Source organism: Cynocephalus volans, chromosome 6 (genome assembly GCF_027409185.1).
Source record: "Cynocephalus volans isolate mCynVol1 chromosome 6, mCynVol1.pri, whole genome shotgun sequence".
Taxonomy (NCBI): domain Eukaryota; kingdom Metazoa; phylum Chordata; class Mammalia; order Dermoptera; family Cynocephalidae; genus Cynocephalus; species Cynocephalus volans.
In genome coordinates, this window is record NC_084465.1 from 26,154,796 (window position 1) to 26,173,694 (window position 18,899).

General features: G+C 34.1%; 1 protein-coding gene across 3 annotated transcripts in view; it reads left to right on the forward strand.

The window, feature by feature from the left end:
- TMEM209 (transmembrane protein 209) overlaps nt 1-18,899 on the forward strand; it is a 37,280-nt gene that overhangs the window by 2,444 nt on the left and 15,937 nt on the right. For all 3 annotated transcript variants that reach the window (XM_063100320.1, XM_063100322.1, XM_063100321.1), the window contains 4 exons: nt 519-760; nt 9,884-10,085; nt 16,621-16,796; nt 17,466-17,537. In XM_063100320.1, coding sequence (XP_062956390.1) covers nt 519-760; nt 9,884-10,085; nt 16,621-16,796; nt 17,466-17,537 — 692 coding nt within the window. The remainder of the gene's footprint in view (nt 1-518; nt 761-9,883; nt 10,086-16,620; nt 16,797-17,465; nt 17,538-18,899) is intronic.

Sequence of the window (18,899 nt, forward strand, 5' to 3'; positions counted from 1 at the left end):
AAGGTTGGCAATAAATCTTTCTCAATTTAATTTTCCCTTTCATAGACTCAGAGCTGGAAAGGGACTTTTAAAGCCAGCTGGTTCAACTATATTAAGCAGGTCTACAATAAATTGTCTTAACACCAATGATTATCTTTTCTATTTGTACAAATTGAATGGAACAAACATTCAACAACCTCATGGAATTTTGTTCCATTGTTCAATTACAATTAAAAGACTAACTTGCTGCATTGAAGCCAGTTTCTTATTCTAAACTCTGAAAATGGTAAACAACTAATTTGTGTCCTTTGGTAATAATACTTTATGTAATTTAACAAACAAGTCACTCTGTTACTTACCTTTTTTCTGAAGAAAAAGACTTATTAGTTCCTTAAATATGTTTTCATAGAAATTCTATTTGTACTTAAATATATATTTATATTTATGTACAAATATATATTTATGTACATATAGGTATGTGTGTGTGTGTGTGTGTGTGTGTATATATATATATATATATCTTTCTTTCTCCCTTCTAGTGGTACAGACTACTCCTCCACATGATCTGGCAGCATCCCAAATCCCTCCCTCTCCACCTTCCCCTTCAATTCAGGGTCAGAGTGTGCTGAGTTATAGCCCATCTCGTTCACCCAGTACCAGTCCCAAGTTCACCACCAGCTGTATGACTGGATACAGCCCTCAACTACAAGGTCTGGCCTCAGGTGGCAGTGGTTCTTACAGTCCTGGAGTGACCTACACACCTGTCAGTGGTTATAATAAGGTAATGACTCTTCTCTTGGCCAGTCACATTATTTTAGAATTGGGAAATACTTTGAAAATAATCTAGTATGTTTAAACTTCTGATTTTATTGATGAGGAAACTGAAGAACAGTGTAATTGACTTGCCCAAATTGCCCATTGAAGAGCCAAGAATAGAATGCAGCATTTCCTGACACCTAGTCAGAAGTTCTTTACATGACATCTTAAAGTGAAAGAAAAAATTAGCACTTGCAAAGATAATGAACTAAGGTTCACCGTCTAGGATCTTTCAGTAGTCTTTAAAATTTTTAAAGTTGAAACTGTGATAATTTTTTACTTTAGTTTCTTTTATTCATGTTTTCTCTCTTTGCTTCTTTATGTGAGTGAAGTCTTTGTATACCCTTATAAAATTTTAATGCTTTTTATCGTGTTAGAATATCTTCTTATCTAAAAACTGGGATCATCATGTAGTTTTACTCTTGAGTATGGACACTGTATTACTCAGTTTTCTGTTGCTTATAATAGAATACCTGAAACTGGGTAATTTATAAAGAAATGGAATTAATTCCTTACAATTTTGTAGGCTGGGAAGTCCAAGGACCCCAGATCATATCTGGTTAGAGCCTGCTTTGTGGGGGCTCCATACAGAGTCCCATAACAACACAGGGTATCACATGATGAGGATGGCAAGAAATAGAGAAAGCTAACCTCCTCTCTTGCCCTCCTTACAAAGCCATCAGAACCACACCCAGACAACTCATTAAACCATCAACCCATTACTCCTTGAAATGATCGATCCACTCATGAGTCCTCATGATCCAGTGATCTCTTGAAGGCCCCACCTGTTACCACCACATTGGGGGTTAAGTTCCAACATGAGCTTCAAATGATGGGGGGAACATTCAAACCACTGCAGACACTTTCCACGGAAAGAGTAGAAACCTTTATTCCTGCTCCCACAGTACTATGGGCTTTTGCTCTAATTTTAAGACTTAATGGAAGCAGAATTGACAGATTGAAATTTTGACTGCTACCTGAAGCATAAGACTATGAGAGGGACATTAGACAGAAAGTGATCATTTCAGATGTTCTCAGTATTGTGTTGGACTAGCATCTCTATAACTTCTAGTTAAAAAAGGAATGTCTGGAAATGAAACCAACGCACTGTCTGCCAATGCACTGTCTGCCCTTACCGTTTTATATAATATTTCTTTGTAATGAAATTCCATACTACTGGTTACCCAACATTAAAATTAATTTTGGCAGGTGATAGAATTTAGGAAATTTTGTGCAAGTTAAATATTATGAGAAAGTGTATATATAGTGATAATTCATAACCCATAGGTAAATATGACTTTTAAAATTTAGTTTTCACAAGAAAAGTACTATATCATACTATAGAAAGTTAGAAAAATAAAATAGAAGGAAAATTACTCAGTCTTACTACCCCAAAATAATCTGTTTAATGACTATTTAATACTCATATAATAGATATACCATAGTTTCTTGAATATTTTAATTTTTTAAGAACTTATTAATTTGCACTAAATAGCTCTGTTCATAAAGTTCTTGATAAATTGGGGATGGGGTGGTGGCTACCTAAATGAATTATACCAATTTATATTGTCACAGAACTGTATGAGAGTATTCATTTTACCACACTCTTGACCATCTTTATTTTTTATGCATCTCTGCAAATAAGAAAGATGAAAGTAGTCTATTGTAACTCAACATTTATGTATTGCAAAATTGAGTTAACTAAATCAAGAAGTTCTCATTTTTTACCCATTTATCTCAGGTGTGTATCCTCTGATTTTTTTTTTTCTTCAGATTACTGTTTTAATTATGGGATTTAAGAAATATGCATATAGAAATTTAAAATTTTTAATAATCATATTTGTTTATCTCTTTCTTGTGGTTTGTCTGTTAGAAATTTTCTCACTTTGGTAATTGATTTCCCCCCTCTATGATATAAAGTTTTCTTTTTTGTGTTTTTTGCTAAAATTGATAACTAGTTGTCTTGGTACCATAAGTTAAGTAACTTACATTCATTGACTTGTGATTCCTCCTTAGTATTATATATAATCTTATGTATTAGAGGGTCTTTTTCTGGGTCATTATATTCCCTTGATAAGTCCCTTTTAGTACTGTGTATAGCAGTTTCACTATTGATTGTCAGTGTTAAAAGAGTTGACAAAAAAAGGTCAAACACTATTGCTTTTTTGCTTCAGAAACAGGCAAATCACAGCTTATATTCTATCTGTACAAAAGAAGTGACACTACCAAAATATCAAGTACAATGTTTATTTTTAAAGAAATAGTCTTTCCTCACTCTACCACTCTTTTCCTACCCACTCTTTTCCAGTCATCTCTTCTGCTTTGTACTTACCATTGACAAATTAGATGGAAAAAATGATAAATTAAGATTTTTCACTTTAATAATCTTTCTTGTTTTAAAATCTTAAAAGATATGTCAAGAAAACATCAAAAGAAAGTAAAAGTGTCAAAGATATATTAGGAACACACAAAAGTAAGGTGAAAATATTATTACGAAAGTATAATTTTAAGGGAGAAAAACGTTATACGGGACAAAAGATCATTTTAAATTGCTGAAAGAAATAATACATAATGAAGATACAATAGTCCCAATCCTTATACATTTGATAATATAGCATCATAAAATGTAAAGTGAAAACCCTTAGAAATATGAAGAGAAATTAATAAATACAATTGTAGTGGAAGATTTTAGCATTATCAGGCTATGTCCCATAAAGTAGGCAAAAAATAAAGACACAAAAGATTTGAGCAACATTTAATAAGACTGCCCTGATAAATATATTGACCATTGCACCTTTTTAAGATGTTCATGGAATTACACACACTGTATTTTCTGGCCAAAACACAACTAATACTAGAAATTTAAAATAAAGGTTTGAAAAACTCCTCCTTTAGAAATTTAAAAAATACTCACCAAATAATTGTTGGGTTAAATAGTTTACTATTAAGAAAACAAGAATGTATAAATATCAGAATTTATTAATATAGTAAAAGCTGCACTTACTGGTATGTTCTTAACCTTAAATGCTTTCGTTATCATTTTTAAAAGATGAAAATAGTTGCACTAAGAATTCAAGTCAAAATTTTAAAAAAAGAAAAAACATGGTGCAGCAGGAGGAAACTTGAAAACATACTAAGTGAAAAGAAGCGAGTCACAAAAGACCACATATTGAATAATTCCATTTATATATGAAATATCCCGAATAGGCAAATTTATAGAGACAGAAAGATTAATGGTTGCTTAGGCTTGGGATGGGAAGAGGAAAAATGGGGATTGACTTCTAATGGGTTTTGGTTTTTTGAGGGGGGGACAGGAATGTTCTAAAATCAGATTGTGGTGATGATTGTACAGCCCTGTGAATATACTAAAACATATTGAGTTGTACACTTTAAATGAGTGAATTGTATGGTATGTGAGTTATATCTCAAAAAAGCTATTTTTTAAAATAATGATAAAAGTAAATGTTAATGAGCTTTTATCTGAGAGATTGTCTCTGTGTGCATGGGAATCTAATAAAATAGACAAATCTGTCAAATCAAGGAAAGTAAAGTGCAGCCCTCAGGAGAAATTGAAAAAGGGGACTGAGAAAAAAATACAGAGAAGTTTAAAATGTAAATGAATATTTTTACATTTTATGGTAATAGCTATTCTGTGCTCTTACCATAAGAATTTCACATTTCTATGCTGTTATTCATTATTTGTTATTCTCTCTGCTCAAAATATCCTTAAGATCATCCTTTCCTACTTTTTTACTATGTAAAACATATATAACATAAAATTTGCCATTTTTAAGTGTGCAGTTCAATAGCATTAAGTGCATCACATTGTTATGAACTATCACCATCATCCATCTCCAAAACTTTTTTCATCTCCCCAAACTGAAATTTGATAACCATTGAACAATCACTCCCCGTTTACTCCTTCCCAGCCCCTAGCAACCACCATTCTGCTTTCTGTCTCTATGAATGAGTATTCTAGGTACCTTGTATAGGTGGAATCATATACTATTTGTCTTTTTGTAACTGGCTTGTTTCACTTAACGTAATGTTCTCAAGGTTTATCTATGTTGTAATGTGTTAGAATTTCCTTCCTTTTTAAGGCTGAATAATATCCCGTTGCGTAAATATACCACATTTTGTTAATCCATTTATGCGCTGATGGACACTTGGGTTGCTTCCACCTTTTGGCTATTGTGAATAATGAATGCTGCTGTGAATGTGGTTGTACAAATAACTGTTCAAGTACCTGCTTTCAGTTCTTTGGGGATATGCTGAGAAGGACTTGCTGGATCATATAGTAATTCTATTTTTAATTTTTTGAGGAAACGCCATACTGGGGTTTCATAGCCATTGTACCATTTTACATTCCCTAGCATTATATTTTAAAATAATTACTGTGTTAGTCTGCTTGGGCTGCCAAAACAAAATATCACAGACTGGGTTGTTTAAGCAACAGAAATTTATTTTTCTCACAGTTTTGAAGGCTAGAAGTCTTAAGATCAAAATTATGGCCTATTTGGTTTCAGGGGGCTCTGCCTGGCTTGCAGATGCCTGCTTTGTCCTCACATGGCCTTTCTGGCATCTCTTATGATAAGGAGATCTTGTGAGATCAGGATGCTCCCCCTGCTCCACCAAATAACCTCATTTAACTTAATTACTTCCTTAAAATATAGTCATACTGGGGGCTAGGTCTCTTCTACATATGAATTTGGGGGGGATACAAATATTCAGTCCATAACATTACTCCATTGTCTTTTTTTCTACTAGACTATAACCTCCCTGAGCACAGAATTATATGTTTTTATTCATCTTTGTTTCCTTAGCACAGTGAATGGAATGTAGATGCTACATAAGTGTTTCTTAAACCAAACTAATAACTTGGAAAAGTTAGTGAAATGGATAATTATTTTTCTGGAAAAAAATGCCAAAATTACCTAAGAAACAGATGCTGTGGTTTGAATATGTCCCCCAAAGTTCATGAGTTGGAAGCTTAATCCTCAGTGCAACAGTGCTGGGAGATGGGGCCTAATAGGAGGTGATTAGGTCATGAGGGCTCTGCCATCATGAGTGGATTGATGTCGTTACTGCAGGAGTGGGTTAGTTATGGAGAGAGCGGCTTTGACTTAAAAGCTAGTTAGGCCCCCCTTGCTGTCTTGCCCTTCTACCTTCTACCATCAGATGATACAGCACAAAGGCCCTCACTAGGTGCTGGCACCTGGATATCTTGAGCAAGTTACCTAAACTCATAAAATAAGTACAGTAGTAATATTTACATATTACTAAGAGGATGAAATAAGACAATGTATATTAAGCATAATTAGCACAGTGCCTGGCAAATGTATAAGAACTGCTTAATGAAGTATAAATTATTACCAAATTATTACTCAGTTCACTTTATGGAATGTAATAAAACTTTAAGAAAGCACAAAAAAGAAGACAATGTGACAATCTTATTTATGAATATAAATGTGAAAATTGTAAATTAAATAATCATTTGTGTGATATTGTGAAATATATATTTGGTCTTTGTCTCTGTTTCCTGGCATACAACTCTGAAAATTTTTGGAAAAAATTTTTCAACGTGATAATCATCTTTTTGTATGCTAATGAGATGACTGGCGGCTGGCAGCCCCAGCCCCCAACCTCCAGGGAGGGGAGAGGGCCTGAAGGTTATGTTGATCACCAGTGGCAAGTGATTTAATCAATCATGCCTATGTGATGAAGCCTCCATACAAACGCATGAGGACACTATTCGAAAAGCTAAACACTGGAGGTTTCTAGAAGGTGGCCCTCCCAGAGAGAACATGGGAGCTCCATGATCCTTCCCCTGAACCTTGCCCTGTCCATTTCTTCATCTGTTCATCAGTATCCTTTGTAATATCCTTTATAATAGGCCCCTAAATGTAAGTGTTTCCCTGAGTTCTGTGAGCCACTCTAGCAAATTAACTGAACCTAATGGGAGGGTTGTAGGAACCCCAGTTTATAGCTCTTTGGTCAGTAGCGCCAGTAAAAACAACCTAGGACTTGTAATTGGCATCTGAAAGGAGGTCTTGGGATCTGAGCCCCTCAACCTGTGTCTGACGCTGTCTCCAAATAGTGTCAGAATTTAACTGAATTAGAGATAGCCAGCTGGTGTCTTGCAGAATTGATTACTTGCTTGCTGTATGGAGGAAAAAACTCACGCATTTAGTCACAGAAGTCTTTCTTCTGTGTTGATTTTTTTTTTCTTGCAGCTGACAGGTAGGGGGATCCAAATGAGTGTGGTGTTATAACAACACACTCTAACCAACTGAGCTAACCGGCCAGACTATATTGATTGTTGAGTGTGTATAGCAGGAGAAACTGAGGTTTTTTTTCTATTCTATTTGAATTCACAAAAAATTAATACAACTGTTTTTTCTACAGTAAATTTTAAAGGATAATTGATGACCAAGTAATGTTTATCCCATCAATGCATGAAATCTATGAATACATTGTATTCAAGAGTTAATTTAAAAACTAAATTTTGAAAAGGTATTTCCTAAAAAAACACCCTTTTTTTTTTTTTTTTTTTTTAGTGGCTGACCAGTTTGGGGATTTGAACCCACGATTTTGGTATTACAAGGCTGCACTCTAACCAGCTGAGCTAACAGACCAGCCTAAAAAAACACCCATTTTAAAATTTAAAAATTCAGTTAAATGGTTGGATATAAGATAAATATCAAAAATCAATGGCTTATAGTTATATACCAGCATTATTTAATTAGACCTAATAGGGGTTTCATAGTTCCTTTCATAATTGATTTAAAAACATGAGATCCCAAGATTGAGTTTTAGAAGTGTATAGAAGGCCTATATAAAAACAAATATAAATACTATCAAGAAGTATGAAAGATGCTAAGTGAAGAGAGAACTTTCTTGGAGATGGAAAGATACTGTTACAAAGTTGTCTTCTAACATTAACGTTTAAGGTATATCTATTTTCAGTCAATCCCAATCCATTTTTTGGGTAGGTTTATAAAGGTTACTCATTGATTTTTAGAAATATAGAAAAATAAAAATATAAGGATTTATTATGTTAATTTAAAAATGAAAGAAAAATCAGTGTGGAAGAGGATTAAAATTTTTGTTTTCAAACAGCATTAAACAATTATGATGAGACTTGTTAATCCTTTATTTATTACAAACTAATTATGAACTGATTGTGAAACCCTAATAGAAAAAAATTGTCAATGTACTTGAATAAACAGTTATTAAAATAGGTATCAGTAAAAAAATAGGTATCAGTTATTAAAATAGTGATCAGTAATTTGATTTTTAAATTGTTTAACTTCTCGAGTATAAGGAAGTGCAAATTAAATGTACATTTAGAAAAAATTCTTGTATATCAAGTAAACATATTCTAATGCTGATAGACATATACCAAAATAGGTACTCCTCTTCTGATAGGAGTATAACTTAGTGTAACAATTTTATTTAATAGATGGGAATATGTATTTTTAAATGTTCATATGCTTTGACCAAATAATTTTAGTTTTAGGAATGTGTCCTAAAGGAGGTCATCAGAAATTCAAGCAAAGACATATATAATATACAGTGATGATCATCATACCATTATTTACAGTGTCCAAAAACTGCAGACAATCCAAGTGTCCAGGATAAGAGAATGTAAAAATAAATTATGGTATACAGTAATGTGTCACTTATGGACAGGGATACATTCCGAGAAATGCGTCATTAGGCGATCTCGGTGTGAACATCATAGCTTGTACTTACACAAACCTAGAAGATATAGCCTACTACAAACCTAGGCTATATGGTACAGCCTATTGCTCTGACCATCGTTGTATATTCGTCATATTGCAGTCCATCGTTGACTGAAACATCATCATGCAGCACATGACTCTATTTGGACAATGAAATATTGCACAGCCAGTAAGAGTAATATTTATAAAGAATTTTTACAGAAAATGGTTGGCTAACTTAAAAAAGGGATATAAAGCTAAAAATCATTGTCTCAATTATGTAAAAACAAAACTATATTGACTTAGCTGTGTACATTTAAAGATTTAAAAATACATCAAATATGAAAAAAGGATTGTATTATCTCTGGGTGGTGAGGTTGTAGTTGTTACTTATTTTTTTCTTCGTACTTTTAATTTTTAAAAATATTCATGTGTTACTTTTTAAAAATAATCTATTTTTTAGAGCAGTTTTAGGTTCACAGCAAAATTGAGAGGAAGGTACAGACATTATGCATAGCTTCCTCCATTATCAGTATACCCTGTCAGAGTGATATATTTGTTAAAATTGATGAACCTGCATTGGCATGTCATTATCACCCAAAGTTCATTAGCTCAAAGTACATTGGGGTGCACTCTTGATGTTGTATGTTCTATGGGTTTGGAGAAATATGTAATGACATGTATCCACCATTATAGTATCATCCAGAATAAAAAGTCCCTTATGCTCCACTTATTCATCCCTCTGTTTCTCCAAACTCCTGGCAACCACTGACCTTTTTACTGTCTCCATACTTTTGCCTTTTCCAGAATGTCATATGCTTGGAATCATAAATACGTAGCCTTTCAGATCGGCTTCTGTGACTTAGCAATGTGCATTAAGTTTCTCTGTGTCTTTTCATAGCTTCACAGCTTTCTTTTTAACACTAAGTAATACTCCATTGCCTGAATGTCATTCATAGGTGAATTTACTCATTCAGCTACCGAAGGACTTCTTGATTACTTCCAAGTTTTGCCAATTATGAATATAAAGCTGCTATAAACATCCATGTGCAGGGTTTTGTATGGTCATAAGTTTTCAGCTCTTTTGTGTAAATACCAAAGAGCACAATTGCTAGATCGTATGGTAAGAGAATGTTTAGCTTTGTAAGAAACTGCCAAATCATCTTCTGAAATGGCTGTACCATTTTGCATTCCCACTAGCAATTAATGAAAGATCCTGTTGTTCCACAATCTTACCAACATGTGGTGTTGTCAGTATTCTGGATTTTGGTCATTTTACTAGGTTTGACGCTTCTAAAAAGTCAAAAACCAAAGGAAAAATAAACTTCAATTAAAAATAAAGTTTTTTTTAAAATCTTGTTTAGTTGGCAAGCTTTAGTCCCTCTCCTTCTCCTCCATACCCTACTACTGTTGGACCAGTGGAAAGCAGTGGATTGAGATCTCGCTACCGTTCTTCACCCACCGTCTATAACTCACCTACTGACAAAGAAGACTACATGACAGACCTACGGACTTTGGACACTTTTCTTAGAAATGAAGAAGAGAAACAGCATAGAGTTAAGCTGGGTACACATTTATATTACTTATATCTAATATACATATTTTTGGTATCGCTTTACATATCCTTTTTTGTTTTTATTTTTTTGGCAGCTGGCTGATACAGGGATCAGAACCCTTGACCTTGGTGTTGTAGCACCGTGTTCTCACCCACTGAGCCAACTGGCCAACCCTTTTTACATAATCCTTAACCTATTATTTGTATTATTTTCATACTTGTATGTAAATTTGTAAGTCTTCTTCACTAATACATCTTGTGTGGCTTAGGAGAGAAATACATTTTGTCCTTTATATGTAATATAATATATGCAGTTAAAATTAGGTTCACCACTTTCGAAAGGAGAGAACAGACCTGAGACCATCAGAGGTGGGGAAGGGGGAGGGGAGGTTAGCAAGAAATTGGTAAAAAAGGCCACAAAAATAATTACATTGTATAGGTTAAATGTACTGATTATCCTGACTTGAGCATCATATAGTGCACACAGGTATTCAGTGCTGTACTCCACAGATATGTACAATCACTTAAGTTTTGATAATAATAAAGAAATAGATTCACCAAATTTAAAAGAAAATATAGCTGAACTGAGAAATCTTGAACTTCTCATCTACAGTAAGATTGAAATCTTTTTTATGTAATGTAAGTTACAATTTCTATTTAAAATTGAGACTATAAAATAATGTTTTTGGAGTAGTACATAGTAAAAATGATAGTTGTCTCTTCAGGTGGTCCTTTGTAAGGTTGGTGTGGTATGGCAGGATGAAGGGAGAGAGCATGTATTTATTCAAGTGCTACTGTTTTTCAGGACATTTTTAAACTTGTGTTTTAGTGTTTCCTTAAAGCCTATAGTTTACCTTGGGAAACAGTGTTAGCAAATCTTAATCTATTGGGAGTGGATTTGATTATTGCTAAGTCAATTATTTGAAACCAAATTAGATTATTGAGCTGAATGATCTTTCCCCCCGAGGAACTTTCACAGAAAGCACATGAGGTGCTAAAGTATGGCCATAGTAAGGACTCCAGTTAATGGACCATAGCTCTTTGTGTTGCTTGAAGTCTCTCCAGTGATTTTTAATTTAGTTTTGCCTGAAAATGCCACAAATGTTAAAGAAACAAATCAATATTATCTTGTTATTTTTGATACATGCTTTTATTTTGAAATTTTGAAATATTTCAAGTCTACTGAAAATTATGTAGAGTACAAAGAATAACCTGTGTACATTCTACACATCTTTGTGATATCAGGATATTTTCTGACTTCCATTTTTATTTCTCCTTTGACCCATAGAAGTTATTTAGAAGAATTATTGTTGTTTGGAAGTGTTATAGGTGTTGCCTTTAATTTTCAAGTCTGAATAAGCTTGGTTATCTTTTTTTTTTCCTCTCTAAGTTAATTGTACTGTGGTTAGAAATTCTGATCTGCACCTATTAATTTTGGGTTTTTGAAGGTTGAGACTTGCTTTTAGGCCTGTGATACGATTGTTTTTTATGAATGGTTTTTGTTGTATTGAAAAGAATGCATAGTTTCTAAATTTGGGCCTCCATATTTGTTCATTGAGTCATGCTTCTTGAGTCATATTTCTTCATTGAGTCATAATTCTTTATCTTACTAAATTTTATCTGTTTTATCTACCAGTTATTAAGAACATATGTCAAAATCTTCCTCTGACTGTCTCCCATTAAATGTTTCCTTGTAATTCTGTCAGGTTTGCTAAATATATATGAAATTATGTTAAGTGCATGTAAGTTCAGAATTGTTAATATCGTTCTGGTGAATTATGCCTTTTATCTTTATCTCTTAGGTTTTCTGCCTTGAAGTTTATTTTGTCTAACATTAACACAGCTATACTAATTTCTATTTAGTTACTATTTGCCTTGTATATCTGTGTCCATCTACTTTTAACCCTTCTGTGCCCTTAGGTTTAGGTAATTAAATATTTTGTACAAATTAACTCATAGATAATTAATAAACATTTTGTGTTGAGCTACTCTCAGACTATATAAAAATCTTATCAGACTTTGACTTACTACTTTTAACCTCCTTTTAAGATTCTTTTTAACATTAATTATTACTATATTGGTTATCATGGGGACTTTCTAATTCCGTCATTCCTTCTATATTTATCCCTTTTACATTTTTTTTATTGTGGTAAAATATCCTTAAGACTTTCCATTTTAACTATTTTTAAGTGTATAATTCAGTGGTATTAAGTACTTTCACACTGTTGTGCAATGACATTTTACATTCATTTGTCAGCATTCTACTCTAAAATAAAGCTTTTTCTTCTTCCTAGTTATGTCATATTTTGATGGTTAGATTGTCCCAGACTTGGCTAGTGGAACAGTCTTTAAACTGGCTTCTGTGTTCTTTTGACGTGACACTATCATGCCTTGAGTACTTTTTTCCCCCAACTCTCTAGCACCACAAAATATTCAGTCTCAGCTTGGACTTTCCCTGGCTAGCTCTGGAGTCAGTCTATTTCTCCAAGGAGTGCTGATTGCTGTTAGAGGAGAGTGATATTTAGAAATCAGTATCTGAGCACTGGGGCTGCCACTGTTACTGAGATATCTATACTATAGGTTCTCTCAGCGTACCGCTAGGAAATGGTGTGTGTGTGTGTATGTATGCCCGCACAGAGATATATGCACACACACACACATCTACATATATTTCTCCATCTATATATGTTAGAAACCATGAGTTCATATTGATACCTCCAATTCCAGTCCAGCTATACAGGGTTTATTCTAGCCTCTCCTTTTTCCATATTTGTAACTCCTTTCTCCAATAGTGAGAAACCAGGCTCTTTCTGTCTTTCTGTCTCTCTCTCTCTCTCTCTGTGTCTCTGTCACACACACACACACGCACGCACGCACGCACGCACGCGCGCGCGCGCGCGAAAGTAAATTGCAGGCATCATGCCACTTCATCCCTAAATATTTCACATGCATATACTAGGAACAAGGACCTAGCATAAATACATATAAATTTAAATATATAAATACATATAAATTTATGTAGTTATAAATTTTCCTTTATAACTACAATATAATTTTCATTCTTAAGACACTACTGTTGTGCATTTTCACATTTCCCCAGTTGACCCAGTAATGACATTTGTAGCTCTTATTTTTCTTTTACTGATGTAGATTCCTGTCAGAGATCACATACTGCATTTAATTGTCATGCTTCTTTTGCCTTCTTTAATCTAGCATATTTGTGCATTTTTGCTTTTGGGGTTTTTTTTGGGGGGGTTGTTTGTTTGTTTGTTTTTGTCTTTTATGACATTTACATTTTGAATAGGTCAGGCTATTGTTTTACAAATTTGGATTGGTCTGATCATTTTCTCATTGTTAGATTCAGGTTAAATATTTTCTGTCAAGAATACAATTCAGGTGGTAGCGAGTCCCTTTCATTGTATCTCATCAAGAGGTACAGGATACTGTTTTGTCTCTTTGTTGGTAATGTAAAGTTGAATCGCTTAAAGTGATAGCAACCAGATTTCTTCATAGTAGCTTTTCCCTTTATATCCTGTTCTCCCAACAGCCTTTCACCCTGTGGTTTTAGCATCCATTGATGATCCTCGCCTAAATGACTTGTTACAATAGTGATTGCAACAAAATGGAGGCTTTCTGGTACTTTGATTTCTTCTACATTTAATCGTTTGGCATTCTTCTCTAAAGAAGAGCATTCTGTTTTACCCTTACCCCAGTTTGTTTTAGTCACTTTGGACTCCTGGTCAGCTTTCTTTAGCAGTGTTTAAACTGTTGTTTAACTAATACGTTGAGTTTTTGCTTTTTGCTTTTTGTTTTTTCTTTTATAAAGATGACCAGTAAGGGGATCTTAACCCTTGATTTGGTGTTGTCAGCACCACGCTTTCCCAAGTGAACTAACCAGCCATCCCTATATGGGATCCAAACCCATGGCCTTGCTGTTATCAGCACCGCACTCTCCCAAGTGAGCCACGGGGCTGGCCCCTCATTGAGTTTTTAAATTTCAGTCACTTTTTTTCATTTTTCAATTTTATTTGGTTCTTTCCAGATATACCTGATTTTTACAGAGTATCTTGTTTTGTTTCGTTTTCAATTCCTTTTTCTATCTCAGTCACTTTAAACACATTCTGTAAAAGTCTTTGTCCAGGGCCGACCCCGTGGCGCACTTGGGAGAGTGCGGCGCTGGGAGCGCAGCAGTGCCCCCGCCCGCGGGTTCGGATCCTATATAAGGATGGCCGGTGCGCTGCTCACTGGCTGAGCGCGGTGCAGCCGGTCACAAAAAGACAAAAAAAAAAAGTCTTTGTCCAATCATTCAATTACCTAAAGTTCTTAGAGGTTAAATACTGACATTTTTGTCTTATCAACTGTTATGTTTGGAGGCTTATTTTCTGTGTGGTTTATGTTATTTTTGTTTGTTTTGGGTAAGCTTCAGTAGAATTTTATCAGTGCTTTGTCTATCCAGGACAGGCTGGATGGAAGCCTTGTCTCTTCCAGTTTGTATTTGCCTCTATCAGGTGCTTAAGGACTATTATTGACCTTGAGCTATCTTAAGTAATTTCTAGTCTTGATTTCTGGACCTCATCTAAACCCATGTGAAAATGAATCTATAATTTTTAAATCTCCCAAAACCTAAGACAGACAACTTTCTTTTGTCTCCTGGTATCATTGGGCAGATTTTGTTCTTACCTGCTGAGAATGTAGCCCTTTGAGGTTCCTGGCCCTATTCTGGGAACAGGGAATGGTGGTAGGAGAAAGGTCTCAATCCAGCTCTCTACCTCCTGGGCTTAAATCCTTATCTGCACTTCCCACTTGGGCACTGAAATTCAAACTGATAGATTTCTCAGGGCCTGCAGAATTCTCTAGAGCAGTCACAGCATCAGCTCTGGGCCACTCGGATTTTCATTTTCCTCTTCATTTGTAGCCACTGGCTGTTCACACCCTTACTTTTTTGCAAGCTCCATTATTTATTTAAATATGTTTTATTTAATGAACATTTTAGATATTTATCATGGGAGATATTTTGGGTTATCTGGTTTGCTGTGTTGCCAGATTTCCAAATCTCTTTGTGCTTTGATTCTTAGGTCTTGGAGGTTCTCCAGCTATAGATTTTGTGCTATTTTGTTGTTGTCGTTGGCGGCAATGGCAGCAGTGGTGGTGGTGGTAGTGGTGGTGGTGGTGATGGTGATTACAGAAATGCCCTATTTTGTCACTGCTTGCTATATATATACTTAATTTAGCTTAACTAATGCACAACAGGTATGAAAACTTCCTGTTTCTATTCTTTACCTAAGGTCAGTCTTCATTGAAATTTTTCTCAGGTATTTTCACAGAAAGCTTGATTATCATTCTTAAAGTTAGTAGTTAAAATGATTAATCAAAATAGGATAACTTTGTACTCTTTCATGACCATATTTCTTACCTTCCTTTTCTGTTCCATGTTTATTAAATCATTTGTGTTACTTTACAATTTATTTTCTTGACATCAGTTCATTTCTATACATCAGTTTTGTCAGAAGTCCTACTTAGAAATTTGTCTTCACACAAAGTGTAACATTTCTTTATTATACATAACTATTTTTATGCCAACATGAAAAACTACATTTACCAAAGCTACTAGCACAAGACTGGCTAACCTTCAAAGTTTTGGTAAATTGAAATGTTGCCACATATCCCTTTCATGATATCTCATCCTTTATGCCTATAAAAATCACAAGAAGAACAGTTTTATTATTTTATAGTTACTCCTTTTAGAAATTCTGCTAGGACAAAAAGGGAACTAGTTTCTATTTGTGGTTTTTTTATGAGAGTATGAAGTATCAATTGATATTTTTGATATCAGTTAAACTCTGAAAAAATAAGTCATTCATAAGTATCATGTAATTGTCATTGAAAACTTACTTATCCAGATAGTGTGCTAGATGCTAGAGAAAAAAATACTCCTGCCCTCATGAGCTCAAATTCTATTTGGGAAAACAGACAAACTGCATTTCCTAAAAGTAAATTTATAAATTGAGAAATATAATCAGCAGATAATCTTTTAACACAATACAGGAATTACTACAGGCTATTAATAAAACACAGTATAGTGTAGGGACAAGTAAGGTTAGCTTGTAGCTCAGGACAGTAGTCTGTTAATAGGAGGCTGTAGTTATCCCATTCAGAAGGAGCTTCTAAAAATTCAAGCAGGGGACTTGCTTAGCCTATTTATTTCCTGAAGAAATTTGTTTCTCGCTGAATCATTTAAAAGTCTTAGAGGATGAAACAAGCTTAATTTTCCAACAAAAATAAACAGACACTTTCAACCACTTACAATTCTTGTGGTTCCTAAATCAATACTGCTCAGATTTTTTAAAATTTTTAACTCAAGCAGTCCATGTTCTCTAAAGAGAAGATAGTCGGGGAGGAGGGAGGAGAGAGAAGTTCCTTGAGTGTTTTATCTTCTGATTCTTTGATTGCTGTTGCCTACATGCCTAAATGCCCAGTGTTCATGTGTTAACTCTAGATTTAAAAATTACTACAACAGACTGATACTGCTTAAATTAATCATTGTAGGGAGCCCAGATTCGACGTCTCCTTCTACCAGTCCTACTTTCTGGAACTACAGTCGTTCTGTGGGAGATTATGCACAAACTTTAAAGAAATTTCAGTATCAGCTTGCTTGTAGGTCTCAGGCCCCATGTGCTAATAAAGATGAAGCTGATCTCAGTTCTAAACAAGCTGCAGAAGAGGTATGTAGAAAATAAAAGTCACTTAATATTTATGATTTACAGTGCTCGCTTCGGCAGCACATATACTAATATTTATGATTTACAGACTGCTAAAATGTCTTCTCTTCTACCTCTGGGACATTTTTTTCTGTAATCTCCACTTTTACTGGATAGAAATATAAATCTGGCACACAGTAAACAGTGGAAAAGCTCCTATCTCATGCTTTGTTTACCTAAAGCTAAGTTATATTGTACATTTTACTCTGTGACACATAGTTTACATTAGTGCCCTGCCTAAAACATTTTTCTACATTCATTATAAAAAGACTCGCAAATATCTAATTGTACTTAACATATACAAGACTCTTGCTTTTAAAATACATTTGGATTAGAACATTTGGCAGTCTGTAATTTCATCAGTTTCATACCAAACGTGGGATTTTTATTTTGTTCTTAAAAGCAAAAAAATGTTCCATAAACATACCAATATAGGAAAATTTTAAACATATATCTGTGCATGAATAGCAACTGTAAATGGATAACAAGAAAATTACTGAATGTCAATTAGATGAATATTGATGTTCGTGAAGATTTTTTCAAAGTTTATCAAATGTTTTTGAGGGTGAGGGGGAAATGATTTCTGGCAAGACTTTTCCTTGATTATTCATTTTAAACATATATTTTTAATAGGTTTGGGCAAGAGTGACTATGAATAGACAACTTCTTGATCATATGGATTCATGGACAGCTAAGTTTAGAAATGTAAGTTCTGACATTCTTTGGATAATATTAGTGCCTCTTACTATGCAAAGTGTGTCATTAGAATATCAATTAGAGTTGTTAATTATTCATTAGAACAGTAAAATCAATTATTATTAAAAGTACAATATGAATGATATATTTGTAAAGATAAGTGTGACATTTACCTAATGGTGTCCATTTTCATGGACTTTTTTTCCATACACATTTAATAAATCAATGTATTTTAAGAAGATAAAGAAATTATACTTTTAGTTATTAGGATCTTCTTTCTTTTCTAACTTTTCAATTTTATTTTCCAGAGAGCTTTTCTGTCAGAACCTATATCATACCTAGAATTGTGAGCAAAACAAAAATTGGGTCCTTACCTTTAGAAAATGTAAGAGTTAGATAATATGTGCTTGAATCTACTTCAGAATATATAAGCTTTCTTCGATTTTTCTAGACAAGAACTCTCTAAACATTGACGTGGAGATCAGCTCATCCATATCCAGAGTTAATTAGTTCCTTTGTTTTCAACCCTGCCTCTTTCTCCCACTCTCTGTAGTGCTCACATGTCCCAGGTTCCACTGGGCAAATTGGCTTCCTCCTACACCACGTGTAGTCCCACTTATGTTCTGTGGGTGCTGCTGCTTCTGCTGTCTTATCCTTCACCACTCACCCATCTACCGTGCATTTGATCTAGGACTAAAATCACTTGTACTTGTTTTTTTATTCTTTTACTATAATTTAAAAAGGGTATCAAGAGAGAAGAGTAGAAAATGATGTCCTATTTTCTTGAACCATAAACCTGGATGGCATTTTTTTTTTTTTTTTTAAATTTATTTTTTGGAAGCTGGCCAGAGAAAGGACCTGAACCCTTGACCTTGGTGTTATCAGAACCACATTCCACAAGTGCTGGACAGCATTTTAAAAATAAAAATTCCTGAGCCCAACCTCAGAACTTACTCAGTTAGAATTTCTGGAGATGAGGCCTAGATCTCTCTCCTGGACACCTTAGAGAATTTTGTTGCACCGAAGAGTATCTGGCAAGTAGGATGCATATCATAAATGTTGGAAGAATGAATGAATGAAATGATATCCTGGAACTGTACTCTGTTGTTCATGTTATAGATTAATCTAAAAAATGCTAATATGTTTCAAATATAAAGTCTTGATCAGGAGTATTACCTACTTAGAAGGAATACAAACACAGTTCCTCACCTGAATTGTTTAGATTACAATATTCTGAAATTTAGAGTTTTCTGAATTTTTTTAAAAAGCAATATATATATACCATATATTATGTAACACCACTAGCAGGGTCTGGTTGGCACTCTGGTAATCAATCATTAATATTTCTGCAGCAGAGCATGCGAATAGTCA